The 27,584-nt window shown below is 37.5% G+C and overlaps 1 protein-coding gene across 1 annotated transcript; it reads right to left on the bottom strand.

Annotated features, from left to right (window-relative positions):
* On the bottom strand, positions 1-26,424 carry Grpr (gastrin releasing peptide receptor). The gene is made up of 3 exons (XM_090325981.1): positions 26,012-26,424; positions 2,527-2,878; positions 1-742 (listed from the first exon to the last, which is right to left on the bottom strand). The coding sequence occupies exons 1-3, from the start codon at positions 26,422-26,424 to the stop codon at positions 353-355; spliced, it is 1,155 nt and encodes a 384-aa protein (XP_090182107.1). The 3' UTR covers positions 1-352.
* Between the last annotated feature and the right edge of the window lie 1,160 nt (positions 26,425-27,584).

Below are 27,584 nucleotides of genomic sequence, written 5' to 3'. Positions count from 1 at the left end.
ATTTTTCTGCCATATAAATCTCTCTCTTCATATAATTACGACGACTTAATTGGTCATACCTGTATATCAGGGCTTGATGCTTAAAATTATAATTGGTTCCTTTTTCTTAAACCGGGCAGAGTTGCTCCCTTCTAGAAGACTCACAAGTTAAAGAGGTAACATGCCTTGATGGGTTTCTTTGAAATACAATAGTTTCCTTTGAAACACAATAATGATCCTTTTGGGGCCATTCATTCATCCACCCAGCCTTTGGAAGGATCTTAGGAAAGTACAGAGACAACAATAGATTTGCAGGCTCTTGGTCAGCCATAAAGCAAGCACGAGTCCCTAGGAAGGCATGCTTGATTACAGTCTACACATACCCCTCATGGCAGACATTTCCATTGATGAGGCTGAAGGTGACAGCAGAGGGATTGGTGCTCTTGAAAGAGGTCATGCAGGTGGTGCTTCTGCCAGTGCTCTGGGAACGATTCATAAGGCCTGGCCGGCAACAGAGGAGCTGGGTGTTGAACTGTTTCCTGAAACTCTTGCTCAGTAGGTAGAGGGCAAAGGGATTCACACAGGAGTTGGTGAAGGCCAGGAGGCGGGCACAGATACTGGTGACAAAGTGGAGCATGGAGGTGTCTACCTTAGAGTAGTGGTAGGATCGGTACAGGTAGATGATGTGGTTGGGGAGCCAACAAAAGGCAAAAAGACCCACAAACACCAGCACTGTCTTGGCAAGTCGCTTCCGGGATTCAATCTAAGGAGATAAATCACATGGAGAGAGACAGAGAGAACAGGGAGCAGCATCAGAGGAAGGAATCAAAGACTCAAACAGGGACATAGAGGGGGTAATGCAGATAAGGAAATAGATGATTGTGCAATGCCACAGCAAAAGAATTCAGTAGAGGAAGATAAATGCAGCAGCAATAGATAAGAGGGCCGAAAGAGAGAGAGACAGACAGAGAGAGACAGAGACAGAGAGGCAGAGAGAGAGAGGGTCAGAGAGACAGGACAAAGAAAGAGAGAGAAATTCACAAGGTGGAATAGAGTTAGAATATGCTGTCATGAGGAGATCTTTAAACAAAGTTGATTACATGCTTGAATGGATTGCACAATGAAATTCTAGTAAGTGCCTTCCTTTTTCCTCCCGAGAGCACTAGCAGAGTTTATCTGCCATGTTACTTCATGCCTTTCTTTGCTTCACAGTTAATGATTTCTTATTCCCTCTGATGCTCATAAAAACAATCAGCTTAGTTCTTCCTCATTGGTCAAGCCAAGAGAACTCCCTATTATTATTTTTTAATCTTAAGCTATTTCTGAACTATACCATATAAGAAGTTTATGAGACAAAAATGAAATGAGTACTTCCTTTTGCTCCTAAGTCCCTCTGCAACCTCAAGGGGAAACTTCTTTCTTATTAAAAAAATTAGGAGTGCAGGGGACTGTGTTTGATGATCTACACTTAAAGCCACGTGGCAGGCTAAGATAGGAGGATCATAATCTAAGGCATGTTGGGCAAAAGCCATGGGACTTCATCTGAAAAGAAACAAAGCAAAAGGTGCTGGAGTACAGTTCAAGTTGTAGAGTACTTGTTTAGCAACTTCAGTGTTGTGTTTGAGCCCTAGTACTGAAAATAAATTTTTTTTAAAAAAATTGGGGATACAATGGATGCTTGTTGCTGAAAGGTCTTTTAAGTAGAGAGACATTTGCACTGACAACTGGCACATTTTCTTGGCAACTAAAACAAACAAAAAAAGATCTTTGGAGGTGAGACCACCAAGTATTGTCAGCTATTCATTTATGTGGAAATAGACTTTTTTGTATATCACTGAATATACAAGAAGGACTGATAATGACAAAAATGCCAAAGCACCTAGTTTATATCATTTGTATTTCAAGAATGAAATTATGGGAGTTATGGAATGGGAGACAGGTTGAAAGCATCTTGCAAATTGGGACCTCAAGTCCTTCAACAATCTTTTAATATAGGGATTAGTATACTATACCATAGGTAAGATGGTTGAGACTCAGAGAGTAAATCATGCAATCTGAACTTGAACTCAGATAATTGTTTTTTATGTAAATTACTTCTTTTCCTTCATTTGTCTCCCACAACTGCATGTAAAAACCCTCTTTCTAGTCAAACAACACAGTTCAAGTTTAAGAAATCATCTGAACTCAGATTGCCCATTTCTTTTAATTGTAAAATCATAAACGTACCAATGGCTTATGCTTGCAATCCTAGCTACTCAGGAAACTGGTATCTGAGGATTGTGGTTCAAAGCCAGCCTGGGTAGCAAAGTCTATGAGACATATGTCTCCAATTAACAACCAAAAAGTTTGGAAGTGGAGCTGTGGCTCAAATGGTAGAGTGCCAGACTTGCAAGACAACGTACAGGTGCTGAGTTCAAGCCCTAGCACCTGTATATCCACAAAATCTTAAGTGATGGCCAACTCGATATTATACTGGTTAGTGGAACCCAAAAGAAATGTAAGAGATAAAATCCCCAATAAGAAAATAAGCCAATGGTAAGTACCCACCTGCTTCTTGACATGTATATTCCCTTCCACAGGAAGATTGTAAGCACTCTGGATCAGGTTTTTGGCAATGAAGTAGTAGTAGACAGAGATTATTGACAGTGGGATGATGTAGAAGATCAGAAAGGAAGCCGTAGAGTGAATTTTAGGGTGCAGCTCATTAGAATGTGGGTATGGTGCACAGCTGATGAAGGTCTGATTGGTCTTTTCCTCATGGAAGGGGTGGAGATCAGAAAACACAGCCTCTGGAATGGCCAGCAGCATGGAGATGATCCAGATCAAGGCAGCTTTCAGGCAAATCTTCATCAGGGCGTGTGATGCCTGGATATCCATTGGTCGGACAATAGCTTTGTACCTGGGCAAGAAAGAAGGAATGTACTGTGTAAGTTGCCTAACATGGATGCCAGGGCTGGGACTAGAATGAGGCAGATCAGCCTCCTGAGATGCAATATTTAAGGAGGTACTCTCTCAAGTTCATGAAAATGCTGACTTTGAACACATAGCCTCAACAGTGAGCACCTCCTTAAATTTGGCTTTTCTCTTTCTTCAGCAATAACAATTTGCCAACCCCCCCTTTCTCTCTGTATGTGTTACATATAGTATCATGTTACCAAATAACATGTACCTCATCTCACATGCCCATCATTATTTTGTTTCTGTAAGAACATGCTCAATTGACTCAGTTATATAAAAATATAATACACTGGGGCTGGGAGTTTGGCCTAATGGTACAGTGCTTGACTAGCATGCATGAAGACCCAGGTTCAATTCCTTGGTACCACATACATAGAAAAAGCTGGAAGTCACTCTGTGGCTCAAGTGGTAGAGCTCTAGCCTTGAGAAAGTCCAAGGACAGTGCTCAGGCCTTGAGTTCAAGCCCCAGGGCTGGAAAAAATATGATACATTGTTATTAACAATAATCATCATGATGCACAATTCATATTCTCTTGATTTGAAAACTACTTCTCAGAAAAGCTGATATTCCTATCATTTTTCTTATCACAAAGCATGTTGTTGTTAAAGAAGTAAGACAGAGAAGGAGGTTAGGCTTTTATTTTTTATGTAAAATCTTACATTTTTAGTGTTCAAATACAATTCAAGAACTTAAGTCACTGAATATTCAGAGTATGTCTCTTCCTTCTTTCAAAGGATGGTCTATGAAAATTTTATACCCAAGAGGCAACTTGTCACTGTCCAAACTTTCCTTTTCCTCTTTCACCTTCAGATTATTTCCCCTTGTGTGATATTTGACTCAAGTGCTCTGGAATACAGTCAGGAGTACAGAACATTTGTTGTTTACTTAGGAGGCTGAGAACAGAAGGATCATGTCTTGAAAGAAGCCAAAGCAGAAACGTTTACCCATTTTCAACTTATCATTGATCACAGTGTCACATGTTTATCATCCCATGCTTCAGGGAAGGGTAGGATTTGGAGGATTAGGCCAGTTCAGAAAGAAAAAAATCTATGAGATTTCATTTCATGGAAGGGAAGCTGGATGCTTTAGTACACGCTTGTGATTCCAGAGAGGATGGGAAGCTTAAAAGTAGATAGAACCCTGTTCAGCTGCTACAAATCCAGGTAAAAAATGAGACCTTATCTTTCAAATGATCCATGAACAACAGGACCGAGAAGTGGTTCAGTGACTGGTATGGTACCTGCCTAAAATGCATGAGGTTCTGAGTTCAAACTTCAGTATCATTATCAACAATAACAAAGTTTGTTCAGGAGTAATACCTGCAAAAGGTAAAAAGAGAAGGCAAAAAATTGAATGGAGGGAGCTATGAAACAATAATGAAGAGTGGCAAAGTTTATACTAGCTGGAGTAACCAAGCATACTGGTTTGCCTAGAAAGTTTCCCGATTTAGCATTAAAAGTCCTACATCCTGGGAAAAAGGTCAGTCAAATCCTGCCTTGTCTTACAAACTCAGTCACTGTTTGGGGGTCATTCCAAGAATAGTTCCATTACTGCCTAGCAGGAACTGAAGGACTGAGTAGCACATCACCATGTCTGATCCAACTCCCCATACTATACCTAGCTCTAGCTCATGGATCTCACTTGAATGCACTTGTCTGAGAACCCATAAGAGAGTGAGCCTTTGATGGACAAAGAATGTCTTTTTCCATTTTGATACCTACTCACACTCTGACATGCACATATTATATAAACATTCATTCAATTGAGGAACTAAGTTACTCTAATGTGGCATTTGATAAGCTGGGATCAACTAGATGTGCGGCTCCCCATTACTGACAATGCTGCATTCAAACGGGGTTGACTTCATCTCAGAGAATTCATTGAGTGCATTTGGTTCTCCTTTGTTTCCCTTTTTTTTAGATATCTATTGAGTGAATGCTCTTGGATGCATTCTGACTTCTCACTTAGCTTCTTCCTCCTGCACAGCAAATGGGAGTTGGTTCTTATGTGGCAAGTTTGGAAGAAAGAATCTATAGTCACCTAACTATTCCTGACTATGGGAATGACATGGCTAAAATAGATGGAGGTGTCTGCAAATTGATTATTGCTGTAGACCTAAGTCACTTTATCCAAACTGTTTTATTAAACATAGAACTGAGTATTCTGTTGTTTTCTGTGTGATCTCTTTATCTAGCTCTAAATTCTTAACTCGGGTAGGGAAGAAGAGGGCTCTCTCTGATTTGGTAGATATTCCCATGCCACAAAATTCTAGAACATCCTCATAGTTCTGCTTTAATGTACCTTTGTTTGTTTGCATTTGAAACAAGTATAAGAAACATAACAATTGCAAAGAAAGTTCTATTTTCCTATTAACTAATCATTTCAATTCTTTTTATTCTTATATTGAACTGAATTGAGATTTTTTAAAAAAAATTAAAAGTATGTGAACATCTTCAGCCAAAGGTGCATATAACTAAAGATATTGCTAATAAATTTAGAAGAGATAAAATGGTAACTTACGACATCTGCATTTTCTAGCAGATAAGAGTCACAGTACCAGTAAAGCATATGTGATTCAGAAACTAGTGTGAACAGCTTCCCTCATCTCTCTTGGGAATCTTCTGTTCCTAAGTTCAAAATGCCTTGAGAATTATTGAGCAGCTATTTTGACTTCAGGATATTTTAAATATGAAAGTATAAAGCTGAGTATGATGCTGCAGGCCTGTAGTTCTAGCACTTGAGAAGCTGAAGCAGGAGGCTCATGAGTTTGAGGTCAGTCTGGGCTATACAGCAAGATCCTATTTGAATTTCTCTACTTCCACAACCATAATTTAAGGAGACTCCTTTCATGTCTTTTTTTTTTGCAAAGAATAATTGGAATTTAAATCTAAGCCTTTAGATTTATTTGCCAGTCTTCAGGAAATATAGGGATACAATAACTTACTAAATGATGTGTTGAAGATAAAATTTAGGCAAATTCTGAATTGGAAAATTCTATAAAAATGATCATTCACTTTCTCATTTAGGGAGTATATTTTTGTATGTATCTTTGGTGATAGCATGGGATTATTTTAATGTACTGAGTAAAATTATGGCCTTATATTTCTCAAGAAAACTTGTTTATTAAAGGCATACTAACATATTTACCAGTGAAATAATATGGTATCTAAGATTTGTTTACAAATATCAATATATTGATACATCATTTGTACAATGAAAAATATACAAAACAATGCAAATATTTTCTCTTATCTAAAATTTGCAACATATCAAAGAATGGAAAGAAATCCCATTTCCTAAGCTGTTATCTTGTACCAAGCAAAGAATGAAATCTACATTATCTCATTCGTGTTCCAGTCAATCCTGACAAGGTAGTATTACCCCCATTCTGCAGATAGAAAATTGAAGCTAAGGTAGTTTAGGGGGTGGTGAAGTAAACATCCAATCTATATCCAATCTAGGACCACAGCTCCTAAAAAAGGAGATTCATATAACTTCTATCAGATGCAGATAAATAGACTAGAAACAAAACACTGGGCTCCCAGAAGTTGAAATCAGGATTACAGTTACTTGGGACACACACACACACACACACACACACACACACACACACACACACACACATCCGCATTCCTGTGCATAAGTAGCACAGATTGCCTACAGAATGACCTCCTTTCAAGCTCCAGCCACCATCTTGAAAGTTACCATTGTGCTGGGGGAAGCAGGTCTCACAAAGGCATACCACTTCCTCAAATGTATAGAGAACATACTACACCCTCCCTACATGTCTAGTACACTGTAGAACATGGAAATGATTTAAATATTTCTTCATCTTGATTAGTATGCTCTGCCAATAGCTCCCAATCCAGGGAGCTACCACTAGATTGTTTCTGTTTAGGAGTGAAGCTGGTTGAACTGGTGTAGATAACTGATCTAAACCAGTTAATATATGGAGAAAATACAGTTAGTGAGTGATTGAAAACAAATGATTAAAAAATTATTTTACTTTTTACTGTCGGGGTAACGTAGAGAGGGCTTACAGTTACAGTTGCCAAGTAGTAGGTGCATTACTTTTCACACAATCATATCCCTTCTCATGTTTTTGTCCCCATTTCCCTCCCCCCACCCCTCCAATCATCTTGAAAACAAATGATTTTTATGTCAAGGAAGTGAGCCAGGCAGCCATTCTTAACCATGTAGAAGGTGAATAAGCAGTGTAAATGGATTGAGAGGGGGAAAAAAAAAGAAAAAAAGAGAGAGAAAAAGACCTAAGAAGAAAAGCTGAAATGATGTGGCTGGCCCTAAGTAATATACAAAGTCCTTGTTTTCTGGCCCATAAACTACTATCAAATGAACAAAAGAACTGTTGTAATCTTAAATATTCTCTCATCCTCATTGCACTGGAATTAGTGTCTTCTGTTCTTTGCCGAAAGTAGAGCTTTATCTAGAAGAATAAGATACAAAGATCATTTAAAATTTTATTTCCATGATCATTTTCCATATATCACCCCTACCTTGCTGTCTCTTGAGAGACTGAGCTGTAACTTCCCATTATGCCCAAGAGATAAACAAGATCCATCACATTCCACCTTCCTCTTTTCTTTGTGTACAATATTAGAAACTCTCTCTGTGTGAATTCAATCCTTCCAAATTTCAGTTTGTTATCATCTCCATGAAGCTTTTGCTGAGTATGTCTCAAACTTCATGTTTTCTTTCAATTTTATGACGAGATTATCAATGCTTTCCATATCTGTGCTTGCTATGAATTGTCTTGAATTAATCATTTGCTAGCTTTCTATGAGCATATCTTTTCTGTGTAACTTTCTTATAATTTCCCAAGGTCAGAAGCTTACATTTTGTATTTTCTCTTCTTTCTGTATATCCAAAATGCTCCTTGTCCCTTGTTCTATATATCACTTATAGCAAATACTTGCTAATTAATTGCTCAATAATATATGGCTTAAAGACAATCCTCTTATTTTCAACTCATAAATAAGAGACTATATTCGCTTATATATAATACTTAGTGAGAATTACTCTTCCATAAACAGACAAATTAACTCCTCTTGTGACATTATTCTTTCCCACCTCCAAAACATCTGTGCTTCATTTTTCTTATGCAAACAATGGAAAGTTTGCAAAATATTCTTCAAAACAAGATTAATGTACCAAAGAGATTCTTGACAAATAAAAGTATCTGGCTGTCAACTTCAGAGATGAAACCTTTGCCCACGAAAGGTATATCTGTTATTCAAATATGAGCAGTTCATTTTTATAGATTCAGCATTTTAGTCCTTATTTGTCCATAATTAATGCGTCAATATAAATTGTTGAGCAATATTTAAAAACTTCGATTACAATAAAAATGTACATTTTATGGGAAAGACTGAGGTGAGGTAGAAAGCTAAATGAACAAAATGGTCTCTAGGGTAACTGACATACTTGGTGCATATAAATTAAAATCCTACCCAGTAAGATTGGGCAAAACTATGAAACACTGGCTTTTTTTGGTCCTGAGAAGAACACTAAGAATTTTTCTCAAGAAATGTGAAGCAATTAGTAGCTGACTTGGAAGATGGCAATAACTTGGAAGAATGAAATCTTATCCCCCTTTGAGCTATTGCTATGCAAACAGAGAACTTATGGATCCTTGGTGCACATCTAATCATTTTCCTTAAATATGTCACAGATCACAGTTATCTTTTCCCATTTTTTCTCTAAGCTAAATAGCTCTAATGTTCTTTACCACCCCTTCCTCATATACTGAACCTTTTGCTGGACTTTAGCATGAAATAGGCATCAGAGTACAATTTCCAGGGAGATGGCAGGATGGAGGGGAAGAAGGAGGACAAAAGAAAAAAAAGGAAAATGGAGACAGGGAAAATGAGGCAGGTGACAGGAGAAGATAGGAGGTAGAGGGAAAGAACAGAGGGATGAGAAGAAGAAAAGACTGAAAGTAGAGCCTAACTAGCAATATAATTGCATTGCAGAAGTACCAATCCCCAGTTTATTTATTCATAAGGACATGGTCAGGATACTTTACTATCCAGAGGAATCTAGAATAAGGGCAGTGTGCTGTTGAAGGGAATTGGAAACAGTAGGGGAAAACCTCAAATCCCTTTCTCTGACAATTATGGAAGAACAGGCAGGGCTCTAGCTAAGAACGTGATGATGAAATACTGTTCAGGAAGCATGCTTCCAAAACATGTAAGAATGCATCTACATTGGTGGCATATGGCTAAAGACCCTGGGGCCTTGTAGAATCCACACAATGGTAGCTCTTTTTTTTTCCTTGTCCAGGATTTGGTGGAAATCATATTAACAAGTATGTATCAATATTAAACTTGGGCAAGTTGACGAGCAGGAAGTCAGATCAATCCTTCTTCCTTACTGTAATAATATTGACTAGAGTCTTCTTTGCTATTCAAAGATATGAAAATAAATGGTCCAAGCAGCAATTGTCAAATCCAGGGCAAATATACCCGTTTTATTTGTGTACTAATTGGGTAGCGAAATGAAAATGGACTTTGGATAGAAGAGGGAGAATGATTAAAGGGATGCCATTGATCAAGATACATTGTATTCACAAAGTGACATGTTGAAGTGAAACCCCTTTATACAACTATTTAAAGATAATAAAATGAAAAGAAAAAAGGAATGGACTTTTATCTATATTCTATGTGTGTTAGTTTAAAAATTATAACACACGTACCATTGTGCTCATTATAAACAGCACTTTAAATTTATTACTCACTGAAAGAAAACAGACGTCATTGGGAAAAAGGTCAATCTGCATCAGGAAGTATGCTAGGATGAACCTCAAATACCTTATTGTGCCAGATAGAAACGAAATACTTGCATGATAACGGATTTATAGCAAAGATTATAGAGGGTATACTGTAAGGTCTTCCTTGTGAAATTCTTGAAAAAGAATAAAAAAGAGATTAAGGAAAAAGCAAACTCATATATGTAGAAGAAATAACAAAACTGGATACATCTCCATTTATAACCTCCAACATAATAATTAAATTTAGGTAGAAATAATGAAATTATTGGAGGTCAGGTTTTGGGGAAACAGGATATTCACACAAGGAACTCACCCCATATCACTATCTAATTACAATGGGGGTGATCTGGAAGTAAACACTTGGTGAAAAATGGCAACTAGAAGCCATAGGCTGGAAGGAGGCTAGCGAGGCTAGAGAAAAATTCATGGACTCTGGAAAGGCTTCAGAAGTCAAGGTACTGATTGTGGGGTATAGGAATCACAGAAGCAAGTAAGCCAGACCCAAAGAAACAGGCTCCACGGTTCCCCTCATTTGTAATAATTAGAACACATCTAGGACTCTCCTAACAGAGGGTCACAATAACTCAAAAGCTATGTACATATGGTCATATAGGATGAGACTAAATAAAATGGTCTCTAAGATATGGAAACAAGAGGTGTATCTTTGCAATTGTTCTTATTGTACTATGTTATTTCTTTTCTCTTTTTCTCCCTTTATGGTTAATCTCATGTGGTTACTGTATCTGACTTTGTTAACTGGTATATTGTATATGCATTTGTTTATTTTAAATAGGGAAGGGAAGGGGGAAAACAAGATTATTTGGAGGGTTTGGGAGCAGGAGACTGGGACAGAAACATGAGAAGGTATACCAGTGTGTGAGAAGTAATGCACCCACTACCTGACAAATGTAACTGTAACCCTTCTATTCATTACCCTGACAATCAAAAAAAAAAGAATCACAGAAGCTGGGACAAATGAGGGCATGGAAATAGACAGACAAAGAGTGAACAAATACAGCAGTGGTACACACTAGATATTAAGTTGAAAACTTGTGGGAGGGAATGAGAGAATAGGGTATATGGGTGACATCCAAAAAGAATGATCTAACTTATGAAACAGTATCCTCTCTTTACATCACTTTTATAACAATTCAAAAACATTAGTTTCTTTCCATTAAGAAAACTTTAAAAAAAAATTATGGAAGCTTGGGGATAAAGTATAAAAAATGAAATCAGCTGTTAGACAATCGTAAATAGCATTTTTGCATAAGAAGATAGACAATTATTGACACTTGGGCCAAAAATGAATTTCAGCAGAATGATTTACTTCCAAACGCAGTGTTAATCCGGTAAGGGGGTCTGTCAGAAGCAGTATATGAGGATGAAATATTGTATTTTCCAGTGGATATGTTTTAAATGGCCAAGGAAAGGAGTAGCCCAGTTAAGTTTCTTGGCACCAGTCGTTTGTAGTCCATTTCTCAAAAAATGATATGATGATAAGAACATATATTTATATCCTAACTGTTAGACTTTTTCAGAACATTATGAACCAAAAAGTTTGAAGACCATTTGTAGATTCCATTTGCAAATGATAGTTAGATAATATTTTGTAGCACAGAAGGTAAACAAACAGAAGAAAATCTATGAAGACATAACTAATCTATGTTCTGGGGTGGAATGTATAATGGATTCCAAGTTATCAATTGTCTTAAGAAATTGTCATTCACCTCAAACAGATTCTGAGGTGAGGGTTTAGGCCAAGTAAAAGGAGACACAGAAAGCATAGAGTGTATTGAACACTGAAGGAAGACATGAAGGGAACCTCTTGAGAGAGTGCAGTGTGCCCCCTTTCAGGCCTGTATTAATGAGGGAATCAGGTTAGAGTGTTTGCCCTCCAACTCTCATCCCATTCTGTCCTGGGCTGCTAATTCCAGGACACCACCCTGCCTCAATCTTTCCTTTGCAACAGTGCTTGCCCTCGGTCAGAAAAACACCGGAAGTCCAGGTGTAGGTGGGACTTCTTTGAAGCCTAGAAAATAGGCATACTATCTCCTGTGTAGATTCTTTTCTTAGTCCATTCGATTTATCAAGTATTTATGGAGGAAATGAAATAGTAGAGGCAACTTCTCAATTTTAAATATATTACTAATTCTTGGAAAGAAAAATCAAAATTCTAAATGACTTTAATAAAATATAGCTTTCCAAAACAGGATGCATTGATGGTATTCAAAAATACTATCATGACATATTACTAATCATGTCTAATAATAAAAATTCAACAGTCCCATCCCAGCAGTGCCTCCAAAAAGAGTTCAGCAGTCCTATAATTTAAGTAAACCTTTCTGAGAGATTTTTCTTTGTAGGGTCCATTGGCATAGGAGATCGATGCTGTCAGTATTGAGGAGGCAGTGCTCTAAAATGGAGGAGCCTACGCAAGGAGACAGAGAGGCTGGCTGAAGACTGGGAGCTCTGCACTCCACTTCCACTTCCACTCTTTTGTTTTGTGGGAATGTATTAGCTCAGGTTCTTTATATTGTTTGCTACTTAACGAAAATGTATATAATACAAAAGGCCTGGCATAGCAGCATGAATGAATGAATCTGCATACAAATATTTGAATGTTAATCTGCATAACAATATTAGAAAATAGACAATATTGACATTCTGTTTTAACAGAGGGCGGAACTGAGGCACAGAGAGATTACATGGCTAAGGTCACGTGGCCAACAGTGGCAGAGCTGGAGGTGGAACAGAAGCATTTTATACCACAAGATGTAAATTTTTCCTCTTTCCTTTTGTCTTTATTCTGTGAGATGGAAGTAATGATATCAGTTTATATGTTATGATGAAAGCAAATGACTATTTCAAAGGTTCTTTGAAAAATAGGAAGCACTATTTACAAAATAAGTGATGATTATATTTCCTGACAAAGAATGACTATCCAATGGAATTTTAACTAGTGGAGATTTCAAAAACTATCTGTTGGCTTCCTTTTTAATATTATTGTATGCTAATTATATACACAGTTTTGATTAGATTTTATTAAGAATGTGTATTATGTAACTTTGTCATTGCACCAATATGAAAGTCCTATGAAAAAGTAAACATTTTTTTTATTCACAGTTAAAAATCAAATGCTTTTTATGTGTAATTTGTTGAAAGTCTCCTAATCAACTGTTAAAAGTACAGGACTCAGACATTTCTTCGAATGCAGTGCTTTTGAACTGTTTTATTTTATTTTTTTGTCAGTAGTGAAGTTTGAACTTAGGCCCTTATATTCCTACTTAGCTTCCTTGATCTATCAATTAAGTCATGCTTCCAGTCAGTTTTTTGCTGGTTAATTTTGGAGAGGGAATCTTGTGAACTTTTTCTGTCTACTAGGCTGCTTTGAACCCCTCTCCTCTGGATCTTAGCTTTCTGAGTAACTAGCAGTAAAGATGCGAGCCACTAGCATTCAGCAATGTTTTTGCATTCATTCCCACCCAATAATATTATTCTAAATGTTACCCCCAAAGAATTCATAAATTCAACAAAATAAGAACACAAAACAGCCCACATGGCACTGGCTTTTAGACTTATTAATTTGTGATAATGAAAACAATAGACCACTGCCCCTGCTCATTGGTCTTCCAGTACTAAGTACTCATTGCTCATCATGCTCAGTCAGTTTATCACCAAAGTTAAGTAGTCATTGACATTTCAGGACCTGTTTTATCAATAAAGGTCCCTGGCCACTGCAGATTTAAAATTTGATTGAGGAAGCAAGATATGCCCAAGAAAGGCTCTTAATGAATGACACAATGACTCTACCTTTATGAAGAGCTGTTAGAATAAGGGATGCTGGATCAACATATAAAAGTGCTATTATTACTGTACAGGCAAATGATGATCTTTTTAATTACAAACCTACTTTTTGGACAACTATGGAATATAAAACTTAGAAGACTTCAAGTACCATTTATTAGCTGAAAGAAGAAATGAGCTCATTGAAGTCACACAGTTAGCTGAGAACCAAGCTTACAACATATGCTGTCTTTAGATCCAAGTTCAGTAATTTTATATTTGACCATTATATTTTAAGCATATGATTACTTAAAACTAAATATTTTCCGAACTTGTTTTCATTGTATAATTCACATATTCTTCCTCTCTCTCTCTCTCTCTCTCTCTCTCTCTCTCTCTCTCTCTCTCTCTCTCTCTCTCTCTCTCTCTCTCTCTCTCATGTGTTGTGTCATGGCGCTTGAACTTAAGATCTGAGAAGTATATTCACGTTCTTTGCTCAAGGCTAGAACTTTACCATTTGAATCACAGCTTCATTTCTGGCCTTTTGGCAGTTGAATGGAGATAATAGTTTCATGGACCTTTCTATCTGGGCTGGCTTTGAGCCTTGATCTTCAGCTCTCAGTCTCCTTATAAGTTAAGATTACAGGTGTGAGAAACTAGCACCAAGCTAGTTCAGGTGGTCTTTGAAACATAGATTTGACCTTTGATTTTGCCTTCTGTTGTTATTCTAGGGAGAAAATGGTGCCAACGTTTGTTTTTCTGCTCTTCTGTAATATTTTCAACCATTTAAAGTAAAAGCAGAAGAAAATATAATGAAAACATTCTTAAAACTATTCTGATTATTTTTAAACATGATTTCCTATATGTTCTGATAGGGAAATTGTCATATAATTTTATGTTGCTTTAAAATTGTGCTCAAAGTATTTATCATAAAAGAAGTTTTGCCTGTTATGACATTTCCTAATCAAATAACAAATAAAAAACAATAAAAATAAAACACAATGAAACACATAGCAATCAACCAAATATAACAACAAAATACTAGCAAAGGTTAAAAGAAAACTTTGGCTTACACGTAGACAATATCAAGAAACAGATATAGTATTGTCACAGTAAGCCCTTTCATACTGGAAAATCGATTTCTTTATGTGACAAATTCTGTGTTTTCTATTATTTTTCTCCATATAAACCTTTCACTATTACCACTGATTAACTGTCCTGAGTACATAAAATACATGAAAAAAATGAAAGGAGGAAGGGAGAGATGGGGAAATGATAGAGAAGCAAAATTTACAGAAACATATTGTAGGAACATTTTGGCTTTTTCTTGTGGAAATTTACCCATTATCACTCATGAGTAAATGTTGGCTGGAGTTCCTGCTCATTGAAGTGAGAAGCCGGCCTAGTTTGAGGGCCCCAGAGGCTTTGCTATGCCTCCATGCTTTGCAATGCCCACTGTTCAATCATCAACTGAGATTTCTGAGTTACCCACTTTGAAGTTAGCCAGAGCAACTTCTCTCACTATAAATTTCTAGGATAGTTTGAGGCTCTGAATGCTGACCCTACAGGCCTGGATAGGTAGTTCTGAACAACTCAATAGAACTAGGATATGTGTGGTTTCAAGGGCAGTAAATCAGGTTTTTAAGAGAAATAATATGGGATTTTCCCCTTCTGATAATGCCAAATTAGCCTGTGGCTGAGCATGTCTTCTCAAATAAAAAATTAGAAAAAAAACCTCTTTGAAAATACAAGAGAAATACCAAGGCAAAAACCATGTGAGAGGTCAAAATCCTGGAGATCTCTTGTTCAGCACTAGTTTCCCCTTAAAACATTTATAAATATCAAGGAAGAGCAAAGAAACTCACATAGTGAGCAGAGCCTCTAGGTGATAGTAAGTGGAGGACAGGCTCCAACAAGGAGAGGAGCTCAGGTTAACAGTCAAGGTTTTAGTTGATAATAAGGACCAAGAAACACAACAAATCAGAGAAAGGCTGGATAAGTGGGACTGCATCAAACTACAGAGCTTCTGTATGGCAAAGAACATAGCTAGCAAATTAACTAGAAAGCCTACAGAGTGGGAGAAGGTCTTCACTAACCATACAACAAAGTCCTCATATCTAAAATATATCAACAGTTCAAACAATTGAATCACTCCAAAACTAATCTCCAAAGAAACAAACCATCCAATTAAAAGATGGGCCAAAGACTTAAAGAGAGTCTTCTCTGAAGAAGAAACAAAAATGGCCTATAGACACATGAAGAAATGCTAGACGTCTCTGATCATAAAAGAAATGCAAATCAAAACAACTCTAAGATTCCACCTCACTCCAGTTAGAATGGCCAGGATCAAGAAAACTAATAACAACAGATGCTGAAGGGGATGTGGCCAGGAGGGATCACTACTACACTGTTGGTGGGAGTGCAAACTCATTCAACCACTATGGAAAGCAGTATGGAAGTTCCTCAAAAGACCAAACATAGAGCTCCCCTATGACCCAGCAATTTCACTACTTGGCATTTACCCAATCATCCAGAAACAAGGACATACAAAATCCACTAGCACAATTATGCTCAATGCAGCACTATTTATCATAGCAAAGATATGGAACCAACCCAGATGTCCCTCAGTTGATGAGTGGATCAACAAGATGTGGTATTTATACACAATGGAATTCTATGCTGCTGTCAGAAAGAATGACATTGCCCCATTTGTAAGGAAATGGAAAAACTTAGAAAAAATAATATTGAGTGAAGTAAGCCAGACTCAAAGGAACATAGGCCCAATAGTCTCCCTCATTTGTCATAATCAGTAGAAACCTTGGGCTCTCCTAGCAGAGATTCACAATAGAACAAAATCTAGATACATAAGACCATACAGTATGATGCTAAATGTAAGGACCTCCAGGATATAGAAACAAAAGCCATATGAGTGATTGTTGTCCTTAATGTACTGTTATCTCTCATCTCTTTCGCCATCCCTTGGTTATCTCATATTGTTACAGTATTTCACTTTGTTATCTGATATATTTTATATATGCTTAATTGGTTATTTGAAATAGGATAGGGAAGGGGGGAAATCAAGATGAGCAGGGCGAGGGGGAGAGGGAAATGGGGCCCAAGACATGAGAAAGGGTATCAATGTTTGTGAAGTAATACACCTTCTATCTGGTGAATATAATGAAACCCTTCTATTAATTACAATAAAAATATATGAAAAAAGAATAAATAAATAAAGATGGAAAATTAAAAAAAAGGTTTTAGTTGAGATTCTCCAAGGCTTAAAAGCAAGAGCTTGAGGCATTGAGTTCAAGCTTCAAGTATTTGTAAAAAACCAATAAATTTAAACCTGAAAATAAATATGGGAGTTAGTGCAAAGCATGTATAAACAATAAAAATAAAATTTAATGGAGTTTAAAATAAAAAATTCAAATTCGGAGTGAATAAAACAACATCCAAATGAAAGGTAAGAGGGAAATTTAAATAAAGTTTAAGTGCCCTGTTTTCCGTGAATTTTTCTGGAAGAAGGAAAGACTCATTTCGTGGTAAATTCTAGTAAGTCAAATATACATGCTCTAAATTCTAGCGTAGCCCCTAAATGACTAGTAAGTAAAGCTTGTAAAATCAACAAACTCATGAAGGGAAGAAACAAAGTTGGAAATATTTAATTAATTTAAAAGAAGGTATGAAGGAGGGAAAAGATATGAAGCAGTTAAGTCAGTAAAAATCAAATAAGGTTCAAGCTGAAACTCAAATATATAAAAGAACTGAGTCAATCAGTATGTCTTTATAAGACAGTACAAAAGTCAATTTACAAATCGCAAACTGATTGCATAAACATACTTGGGTTACTATGCCTGTAGAATCCCTATCTTATGACAAATGAGATTAAGGAACAGCTTAAAAATAACTACCCTACTGAATAACACCAACTGGGCGCTAGTAGCTCACATCTGTAATCCTAGCTATTCGGCAGGCTGATATCTGAGGGTCCTGATTTCAAAGCCAACTCACACATGAAAGTTCTTGAGACTCTTACCTTCAAATTAGGAGAAAACTGGAAGTGGACGTGTGTTTCCAAGTGGTAGAGCACTAGCTTTGAGCAAAAGAACTAAGGGACAGCACCCAGGCCCTGGGTTCAAGCTCTACCACTGACAATTAACAACAACTAAAAAGTATCATGCAAACAGAATGTAAAATAGTTATGATAAGGTAAAAATAAAATAAAATAAAAGAAAACAAACACATTTGTGTAAAATCAGGAAATATCAGTACAAAGGAAGATACCAAAAGGCCTATGATTTGAAAGCATCCTCAGTAAATAGGTTAATAAATCTCATCAACTGAGTAGGTCAAATTATTGAAGGTACAAGAAAAATTGCAATGTTGTGAAATTTAGTAGCATATATAGGATAGAAAGTTAATAATGATTGCTATGATTTGAATGTAACACTTTCCCCCAACAAAATAATCATATTGATGTTTGTCATTGTAACTCTACAGTTTTAAGAAGTAGGACCTTTAAATGTGATTAGATTATGAGGGTGTAGACCACAGGAATATAGCCTTAGCTAATCTTGGCACCATGTCTTTCATTTCCCAGTCCAGGATCATAAACATACATCTATTGTTTATAATTTATCTAGTTCTGTAGCAGCAGAAAAAAGACTAAGTGGTTTTCTAAAATTTAATAATAATCCTATTTATATGGCATTACTAAAAATGAGGTCTGACATAAACAAAATTTTCTAACCTCCTATTAATTAGAAAGGCAAAATTTAAGCAAAAATGATAGAAGATTGCCATATCCTTCTAATTTCCCTACAGAAATGAACATTACTGAATCTACAGGGTATGTTGCAGTGATTAAGAGCTTGCCTAGCATGTATGAGGCCCTAGATTCTATCCCCAGGATGAAAGAAAGAGGTGGGGGTAAGAAAGACAGAGAAAAGGAAAGGAAAGGGAAGGAAAGGAAAGGAAAGGGAAGGGAAGGGAAGGGAAGGGAAGGGAAGGGAAGGGAAGGGAAGGAAAGGAAAGGAAAGGAAAGGAAAGGAAAGGAAAGGAAAGGAAAGGAAAGGAAAGGAAAGGAGAGGATGAATGTTTCCAAATCCTGAGCATTTTAAGAGGCAAGCTAAGTTGTAGCTAAAATATTTACTAGAGCAAATATGATAGACTTTAAAAAGGCAGTTCTTTAGTAGATGATATTACATTATTTTTCAGGATTTTTTGATGATCATAGAATTTATTTGGATTTGCAATTTGTCATGATTTCTGAATCTAATATAGGATTTCTAAATCATTACAAACATTCAAGTTTTAAATTAATGTTTTATTTGATTTTTCTCAAAGCACTTGGATGAGCTGGGCACAGTGGCTCACACCTGTAATCCTACCTACTCAGGAGGCTGAAATATGAGGATGGTGGTTCAAAGCCAGGCCGGGCACTAAAGAACATGAGACTCCTATCTCCAATTAACCACTAGAAAATAGGAGGTGGCTCCAGGGGTAGGGAGGTAGCCTTGAGTTGAAGAGCTTGGGGACAGTGCCCAAGCCCAGAGTTCAAGCCCCATGACCCACCAGATAAAAAGGAAGAAAATAATTATGTATGATACTTATTCAAGAGGACAGGCACATATCTATATGAAAACTATACAGGAATGAATAGGCCACACTTATTCATCATCACCCACATCCCAAAATAGTACCAATTAGTGTGTTGACTAGGAAAAATGAACTGTGAGATATACATTCAATGGAGTACTACTCAGAAAAAAAGAGTGCATTACTTATGTTCTTTATCTTGAGTAAGTAATGAAGATGATGCGCTGTTCATGAAAAAACTCATAGAAATGGGAACCTAAGACTTCACTCTGTGTGTGTGTGTGTGTGTGTGTGTGTGTGTGTGTGTGTACTATACCTTGATAAGCCTGAAAAAAGGAAATCAGTTGTTAGGATATGCAGGTCATTTTGTTCCACTGAGCAGTGAAATAAAACCCCTTGTAGGAGGTGACTAATGGGCAAAATGAACCTTTTCACCATCTCTTGTTCTGTTATTGGGAGTTACCTGAGGAGAATGGGGAATTTTTTTTCATTTGATTCTAAAAAACATGTGTTTTAATTAAGAGAAAATTTATGCCACCCCACACATCAGGAAGATTTCTGAGTGCAAGAATGTAAATTTATTCTATTTTTAAAGATGTTATTGACAGGCACAGTTCAAAAAAGCCCACCAGGGAGCCTTTCCAGGCGATGCTGTACATTTTATGATGAAGTTTGTGCTTTTTTTGCCCTCATGAATATTAAGCTGCCAGCAGTGATACTTAATTAATCACATAAAAGCCTGACACTGAAAAGATAATGTGTGAGACACTAGAGCAAAGTTCAGTTGCTGCCCTTCTCTACCAGAGCCCTCTAGTTGAGAGAGCCTGGCTGGGAAACCCCACTTTCCCAGCACCTGTCCTCTGATCACTCCAGAATCTGCTGGTAGCTGTGGTGGCTTCATTGCTGCGGGGAGATGTAAGTTGAATTTCCTTCCAGACAAGCTGCAGTTGGCTTAGAAAACAAAACCATAAACTCATGAATTGCCCATGTAAAATGTTCCAACCAAAGCACTTTTTAGTAGGATACTTTATTAGAACTTAAATGGAATCTTCTCTCATGAGAAAAGTGGTCAATCTCTTTGAAATCAAGGAAGCTAAGCATATAAAGTAAAGGGAACTTTAAAATCACTGGAGTGACCCCCTTCCAAGAAGCTCAGCCTGGAGTCACTCACGGTATCTTTCTTCAGATCAGCTAGGTTTAGAATTTGTTGTTTTCACTGTCCAGAGAAAGGAAATGGAGTCACACTAGATTTTGATGTTCTTTTTTTTTTTCTGAAGAAAAATTTCCATATCCAGCAAAGGAATGGGGATTTGGAATGAGGAGAGTTAGGTCTTTAGTGGCAGTTCACTCTGACTTTGTTGTGAAGATTAAATTCCATCATGTCTTTTGATCTCTGTGTCAAACAAGGATTCAAACTTTCTAGCTTCTGGGTTTTATCATTTATCATTGCTCAAACATCAATTAAAAAATCAAGCTGGAGTTAAGTAAGTTGGGCCTGGTATTTGTAAAAGACACCAACTCCACAGAATTTTCCATATGATTGTGAATATAGAAAACACTTCCAGAAAAAGGGTACAGTAGTACAAAGCAGGATATATTTGGTAACTGATGAACAATACGGACAAAAATACCTCAAAGAACCGAAATAAATCAATGCAACTAAAAGATCAAGGAATGATTCCTAAAAAAAAATACTTGACTGGAACCTTGAAGGAATGATGGGATTTGGGGAAAAAGAGAAAATGGGGTCTAGCCCCTCGGAAACAGGGAAAATAAGGAAATGGGAGACGGTCGAGGTCAGGTGACACATGTGGGAGAGAATGAGTAGTTTAGAGCAGTGCTACTTCTGGCAAATCTTGGGACAAGAGTATGTAAAGTAGACTCATCGATGAAGGAAGGACTGAAAAAGCATTTGGGAGACATGGTGCAGATCTGGAAAGTGGACTTCTTGTGAACGCTTCAGGAAGTCTCCAAACTTCATCAATGAGATGCCTTAGTGCTTCCAGCCTGTGACTGAAGGTAGTATTTAACTGCTTGGGTTTGTTCCTCTTTCATTTGTGGGTGTGTTCCAATAAAAGGTATTTCCCACATAGGGGAGTTTTACAATGGACAAGTATTAGTGTCCCAAGGAATTCTTTTTTGTTCTTGTTTGTTGTTGTTGTTGTTTTGTTTTTGTGTATATGGTATGGAGCAATCAAACTCAGGGCTTTATGCATGCTAGGCAAGCACTCTAGCACTAAATCACATTTGCAGCCCACCTGAGGAAATCTTAATGTCCCATATGTGACAAAATAGCAAACATGGATGCTGGAAAATGCATTTGGAATTCAAGGCATAGGGAAAAACCTTTTTTTCTATTTTAAATTTTATTGTAAACATGATCTAGAGGCCAGGTGCGGTGGCTCATGCCTGTAATCCTACCTCCTCAGGTGGCTGAGATCTGAGGATCAAGGTTCAAAGCCAGCTGGGGCACAAAAGGACCTGAGACTCTTATCTCCAATTAACCTCTAGAAAATGGGAAGTGGTGCTGTGGCTTAAAGGGTAGGGTGGTAGCCTTGAGCTGAAGAGCTCAGGGACAACGCCCAGGCCCAGAGTTTAAGCCCCATGACCCCCGCCATACAGAGTAGTTACCTTTACATAAGATAGTGAGTACATTTCTTTCTTTTTTTCAATCACAGGAGTTTGGCCTAGTGGTAGAGTGCTTGCCTAGCATGCATAAAGAGCCAGGTTCGATTCCTTGGTACCACATACATAAAAAAAGAGCCAGAAGTGGTGCTGTGGCTCAAGTGGTAGAGCTCTAACCTTCAGAAAATCCAGGGAGAGTGCTCAGGCCCTGAGTTCATGCCCAGGACTGGGAAAGAAAAAGAAAAAAATGCATTTGACTTGAATTTTAGTTCATCGTCATATGTTTTTGTTTTTATAATGACTATAGCATGTGAATTAAGCTATGTAATTGGGGGAGTATTTCACAGAAAGTGGGCACCCTTGTGAATCCCAGAACTCCTTACCAAGATGAAAGACTATGTTTAATAAAAAAGTATTGCATTTTTTAAAAAGTATGTATTTGAACCCCGACAATAAAAAATTAAATTCCATTGTTTATATGCCACAACAGACAGGCAAAAACAATGACATTCGTGGGGAAGTGGATGAAATTAGAGCGAATTATTTTAAGTGAGATAAATCAAGAACAAAGGAACAAAAGGTGCACAGTTTCCTTAATATCCGTGGATATTAGATCCAAAGAGTACAAGAGCAATGACTCAATATTTGGGTACCCAAGGTTATGGACACAGTTTTGGCGATATAAATATAACTACATAGCCTTAAAATACTCTATAGACATAATGTTTTATTACATAGATTAATATGGATGACATACAAAGACTCAGCTTAATTTTAATTATGTTCTAAAATCTATGTGCCAGTGATTGATTGTATATAGATTCCCTTCCTGAATACTTGTTTCTTAAACATAACAATTGAAATGTGATATAAAAATCAATGTTAATAAAATTTTTTAAAATTAAAAAAAAGTTAAAAAAGAAAATAAAAGAGTATGTATTTGAAATGGTGGCAGTGACATAAACTTTTCTAACAGAGCTTCAAGCTCACCTGAGGTAGTAGATGTAGAAGGGGGGTTGAGCCAAGTATAGAAGGCAGGAATGAATGATTATCACTATGGGCCCCACTCACACCCCACTCAAACCCTAAGTCAGTAGATTAAGGATTGTCTGAAGAGAATGAGGCTTAAAGGGTGGGAGGGCAGATGAATGGAGAGAGTAAACAATTACTGTCATAATACTCCATGTACATAGGTTAAAAAGGAACCAGGTCACTTGAAGGGATAGGTGGAGTAGGTAGAGATGGAGAGGGAGAATGACAGAAGGGGTGACATGGACCAAGATGCATTGGTGCCCACAAACTGACCTACTGAATGCAAACTCCTTTGTAGAACTATTTAAAGATAAGAAAAAATAATTCGTGTGATTTTAGAGTTTCCCTGTGACTCTTTGAGTTTAGAGAGTCTTCTGGTTCACTCTCTTACCAATCTATCACATGCAGACTATCATGTGGGAAAACTGGTGTTATTGTTCAAATGTGTGTCTCTTTGACCCACTTTTTCACATTGAGACATATACCCTAAATAAACTTTTACATCACTCCAAAACATAGTTAAGGACATCTGGAACAGGCTAGCAACCCCAAGGCAGAAACAACCTAGTATTCCTCTGTATTAGAAGGGTTAGAGTGACAAGAGTTATGTCGTAGAATAGTACATTCAATGAAACAAAAAGAAGAACAAAACACTGTTCTGTTTGCCACCATGGAAAAATAGCAGTGAAATAATGGTAAGTATAAGAAAAATGACACACAAGAGTATTTGCTATAATGACTTCATTTGTATGAGATTTATAGTTGGTATAAATAATCTACAGTGACTGAAATCAGAATCATGATTACCTCTCTATGGGGGTATTAACTAGGAAGAGGCACAAAAGAACTCCGAGAGTACCAGAACTCTTCTAAGTGGTTATGCGGTTATATAAACATATAAGAATTTATCAAACTATTAACTTGTTTAGCTTACCAGTATGTGGATTACACCTTGTTAAGAAGAGAAAATAAATATAGACTGTATATATTTTTTTCATTGACAACCTCATCGGTTCTTATAAGAATCCTGTAACTTTTAGAATTAAGATAAATAGTAAAGTACAATCTTACAACATTTAAGTAGCTCAATACCCATTCTTTTTGTAATCAGCTAGATGTATTACTGGTGATTTAAGTGATTCATCAGCTTTTTTTTCTTACCATCTTTAAGTAGCTCTACAAAGAATTTCAGTTCAGCATGTAAGTTTGTAAGTACAATGCATCTTCATCAATGTCATCCTTTTCATGATTCTCCCTCGTATTTTCCAGCTCCACCCAAACCCCTCAATTTTCCTAGCTCCATTTTCATATGTGGACATTGAATATTATGGCTGCATTTGCTTATTCTTCCTGTCTCCATTTGCCTATCCCCTCCCACTCTTTCTTAAGCAGTAGTGAAACACAGGAAGTTAGTTGAGTAGGAGCTGCTAGTAATTTCTGAACTTGTTAAGGATCTAGAGCATCTATCAGCTTCCTCAGGACACAGTGTGGCTGCCAGTGTGTGCAATCTAGCTTTGGAAAGAGCTTTCCCTTTCTGCTGCTCATGAGCTCACATGCTTTGCAACTCTGGGAATGGTGGGGGGGCCTGCAGCTGCATCTTTACATTCCATGTCCTTGCTTTCCTCTCTATTTTCCTCCCCCAAAAGACAGTAAACACCATCTGTCCTACTGCATTCACCAGCCCGGAAATCCAAATCTCTTCTTCCTATCAAGAAAAGTACCCTCATCCTGAATTGCCCTGGGCCACTGATAGCCATAAAGCTTCTACCAGCTCTGAACTTTGGTTGTCCTGAATAAATGCTCAAAATCTCTGTGCTCATTACTACCTGGTGGGCAAATGTGCAGGGCAAGAGCAATTTGAGAGTGAGTAGAGGGCATGAGAAGGCCTTGCCCAGCTGGTGTAGTTCTGTCATTTGTGGACCATTGGTTTGCAATCCTTGAAAATGTCATTCATGCCCAACAGTGTACTTCAGGCAGCTTAGTATTAACCCATGGCTACGAATACTGAGAGCACTATCTTTATTTGTGCATTACTCCTCAAGGTTGGCTTACCTGAGGACTGTTTGTTCTGCTCCCAAATGAGAATCCAGTACCACATGCATTAAAATATTGGACAGTTTCTTTACAGCCTAAACTTTCAAGAGCTTCTTCTATGCCTTTTCTTGTATGTTGTCAACTCTTATATAGCTTTAACTTATATAGCTGATTTTAAGATAGAAATTTATATCCACTGGTGTGTAGTATCAGCTTTTCTTAATTTGATCAGCCTATGTTGTGTCTGAAAGTCATTGCTGTGTCCAACTTTCAGAATCTAGAATAACATTAGGTTCAGCCATCTGTGTGAACAACCTGTAGATACTTTTTGACCTGTTAATTCCAGCAAGTGTTGTTTACACAATAAGCATTGGATAAATACTCAATATTGAAAGATAAATTTTAAGACTGTGAAAAAATAAATGTTTGTGCAGTGCGTTCACCTACCAATGCAGTTGATAGATATTTCCCAGAATAAAGCCCTGTACTGGACTTCCTTTTTCCCTCTCAACCCCCCCAAAAAACACCAAAGATATTGTATATAGAAGAATGTCAATAATGACATTAAAATTAGGAGTCAAGCTTGAATGGAGCATTATGGTGGGAGAGAGGGGAACAATAACACTCAATTCCATTTAAGACTTTGAAAAACCAGCACAGAACTATTCAGTCACAGAGATCCAAATACAAAATCAGCTGCAAGAAAAGTTAAACTATCTGAGGAAAATAAATCTCAGAGAAATGAGGTGCATTTTCGTCTCTTGGTAATTTCGGAAAGAATACTTTGAACAAATGCCGTGGGATTTTCCTGTTCTCTGAAGGTTTTGAATTGCTTCTGAAAAACATTTGCCTGAGGTGGAAATTATGGGATGTGATTGTCTTTCTCATCCAGTCAATTAATTTTGCAGGGTGAGCAAAGTTAGGGAAAGGCAATGATTTGTCTTCAGAAAATGCACCTCAGTTTTATAGAGATTTTTTTTAAAAAAAAAATCTCACTTGTCTCCTTCTGTCTCTACTATTCACTCATTTTTCTTCCGTAAACCAATAAATCAAACTCAAAAAGTAATTCCCAGAACAAAAACATGCCTGGAAGGGAATGTGAGTTGGGGGAAAACTTCTCTTTACACAAACAACTCTGCCTGTCACAAGATAGTGGTTCATTTAGCAAGACATCTGCCACCTGGGAGAGCATGTAACTTTCAGTCAGTACTTACCTGTCTGCCGAAAGGGCTGTAAGTGTGAAGACAGATACCCCCACCGAAGTAAGCTGTATAAAGGGGATCAGCTTGCAGCCAATCCTGCCAAATAGCCATCTGTCAGCCAGGTACCTGCTGGCATCCACAGGAGCACACGTTACCAGGAGAAGCAGGTCTCCCAAAGCCAGACTGGAGATGAACAGGTTTGGCACATTTCGCATGGACTTGACTGTACAGAAGATCTTGATCAGAGTGATGTTACCAATGAGACCTATCAAGATGATAACCCCATAAATTGCAGGAATAATATAGAAGATTCCGGGGTGGAACCAGTCGCCCTGCACAGGGAGATCCACACTGTGATTGGAGGCATTGCAGTACATGGAAAGGTCCACATCCAGGTTCAGAAGAAAGCAATGATTTGGATCCATCTCTAAACTTTCCACCTCCAAGTCTTAAGATGCTGTTTCTTCACTTCTGATTTTTACAATTAGATGAAGATGAGGAGTAGATGATCTAAGCTGAGCTTTTAATCTTCTTTAAGAAAAATATTATGAGTGCATCTAGGCTATGACATTCAAAAGTATCTGTCACTGTTCTGATGCTGGTGCTGTACTGTTCTCTTCACACTACCAGTGCAATATACCTCCAACTCCAAGAAGTGAACAGCACCAGAAACTCAGCCCCAAGAGAGGCTTTAGAATAAAGCTCACTCTGTATCATCTCTTTCTATCTCCATCCCAGACTGAGTCTGTTTGGCTGTAGCTTCCTAAGAACTTTTGGTCTGCTATTTTCCCACAGTATTTCCTGCCTTTCCTGATATTTAGAACCTGAAGGTTTAAAGTGAGTAGAAAAAAACTGCACTGAGCAAACATCCAATCCTATAGGCAGGATGTTGTGCACGTCACCAGCTTCACCAGCAAACAGCAGCCCTCCTGAGCTGAGGCTCTGAAGAGGAACCAGGAGCACGTATAGACAGAGAATGCCAGCCCCCTGCTGGACACTTCAATCACTGCCTAGCCACCTGCTTTCTGCAAATGAAAATCAGCCAGCCAACTGCAGTTTTGACGTGGTGGAGTAGACTTTTAGCTTCTCATTGAAGCATGCGGCACCTGGAGTGGATATTTAATAAATGCTGCTAACACTCTGCAAAAAAACAGTGGAAATCTTTCTGACATTCTCTTCATGAATTCAAATGGGGTTTGTCCCCTTCTCTCATCTTTTCTACTACATTAGAATGACATACTAGGGTTGCTATATGTCTATGTGGATTGAAAGCACAAGGATATGCAGGGTGACCATGTGTGACCTGTGCTACATACCCAGATTGGAATGGGAAATGCTATTGAGACATACATGCACAGAATTCATACTTTAAACCTTCAGTAATGGAGTGATGAACACAGGAAAAGCAGGGTTTTTGCTGTTGTTGTTGTTGTTTAGTTGGTTTTGGTCTGTACTGAGGCTTAAACTCAGGGCTTGACCTCTGTCTTCTAGCTTTTTCACTTAAGGCTAGCTCTTTGCCACTTGAGCCACATCTCTTTCAGCTAAATCTCATGGATTTATCTGCCCATGCTTGCTTTGAAATGGG

The sequence above is a fragment of the Megascapheus bottae genome, chromosome X, assembly GCF_031878675.1.
Source record: "Megascapheus bottae isolate mThoBot1 chromosome X, mThoBot2.hap1, whole genome shotgun sequence".
NCBI classification, from domain to species: Eukaryota; Metazoa; Chordata; class Mammalia; order Rodentia; family Geomyidae; genus Megascapheus; species Megascapheus bottae.
This window is presented reverse-complemented; position numbering and strand designations above follow the sequence as displayed.

Bases quoted from the DNA above. Each gene is read 5' to 3' on its own strand.
- Grpr (XM_090325981.1), bottom strand. From the start codon at position 26,424: ATGGATCCAAATCATTGCTTTCTTCTGAACCTGGATGTGGACCTTTCC. The intron at 2,879-26,011 runs GTAAGTACTGAC...TTTCTTGCCCAG, and splicing joins ACAGCCCTTTCGGCAGACAG to GTACAAAGCTATTGTCCGAC. The intron at 743-2,526 runs GTGGGTACTTAC...TTATCTCCTTAG, and splicing joins ATATACATGTCAAGAAGCAG to ATTGAATCCCGGAAGCGACT.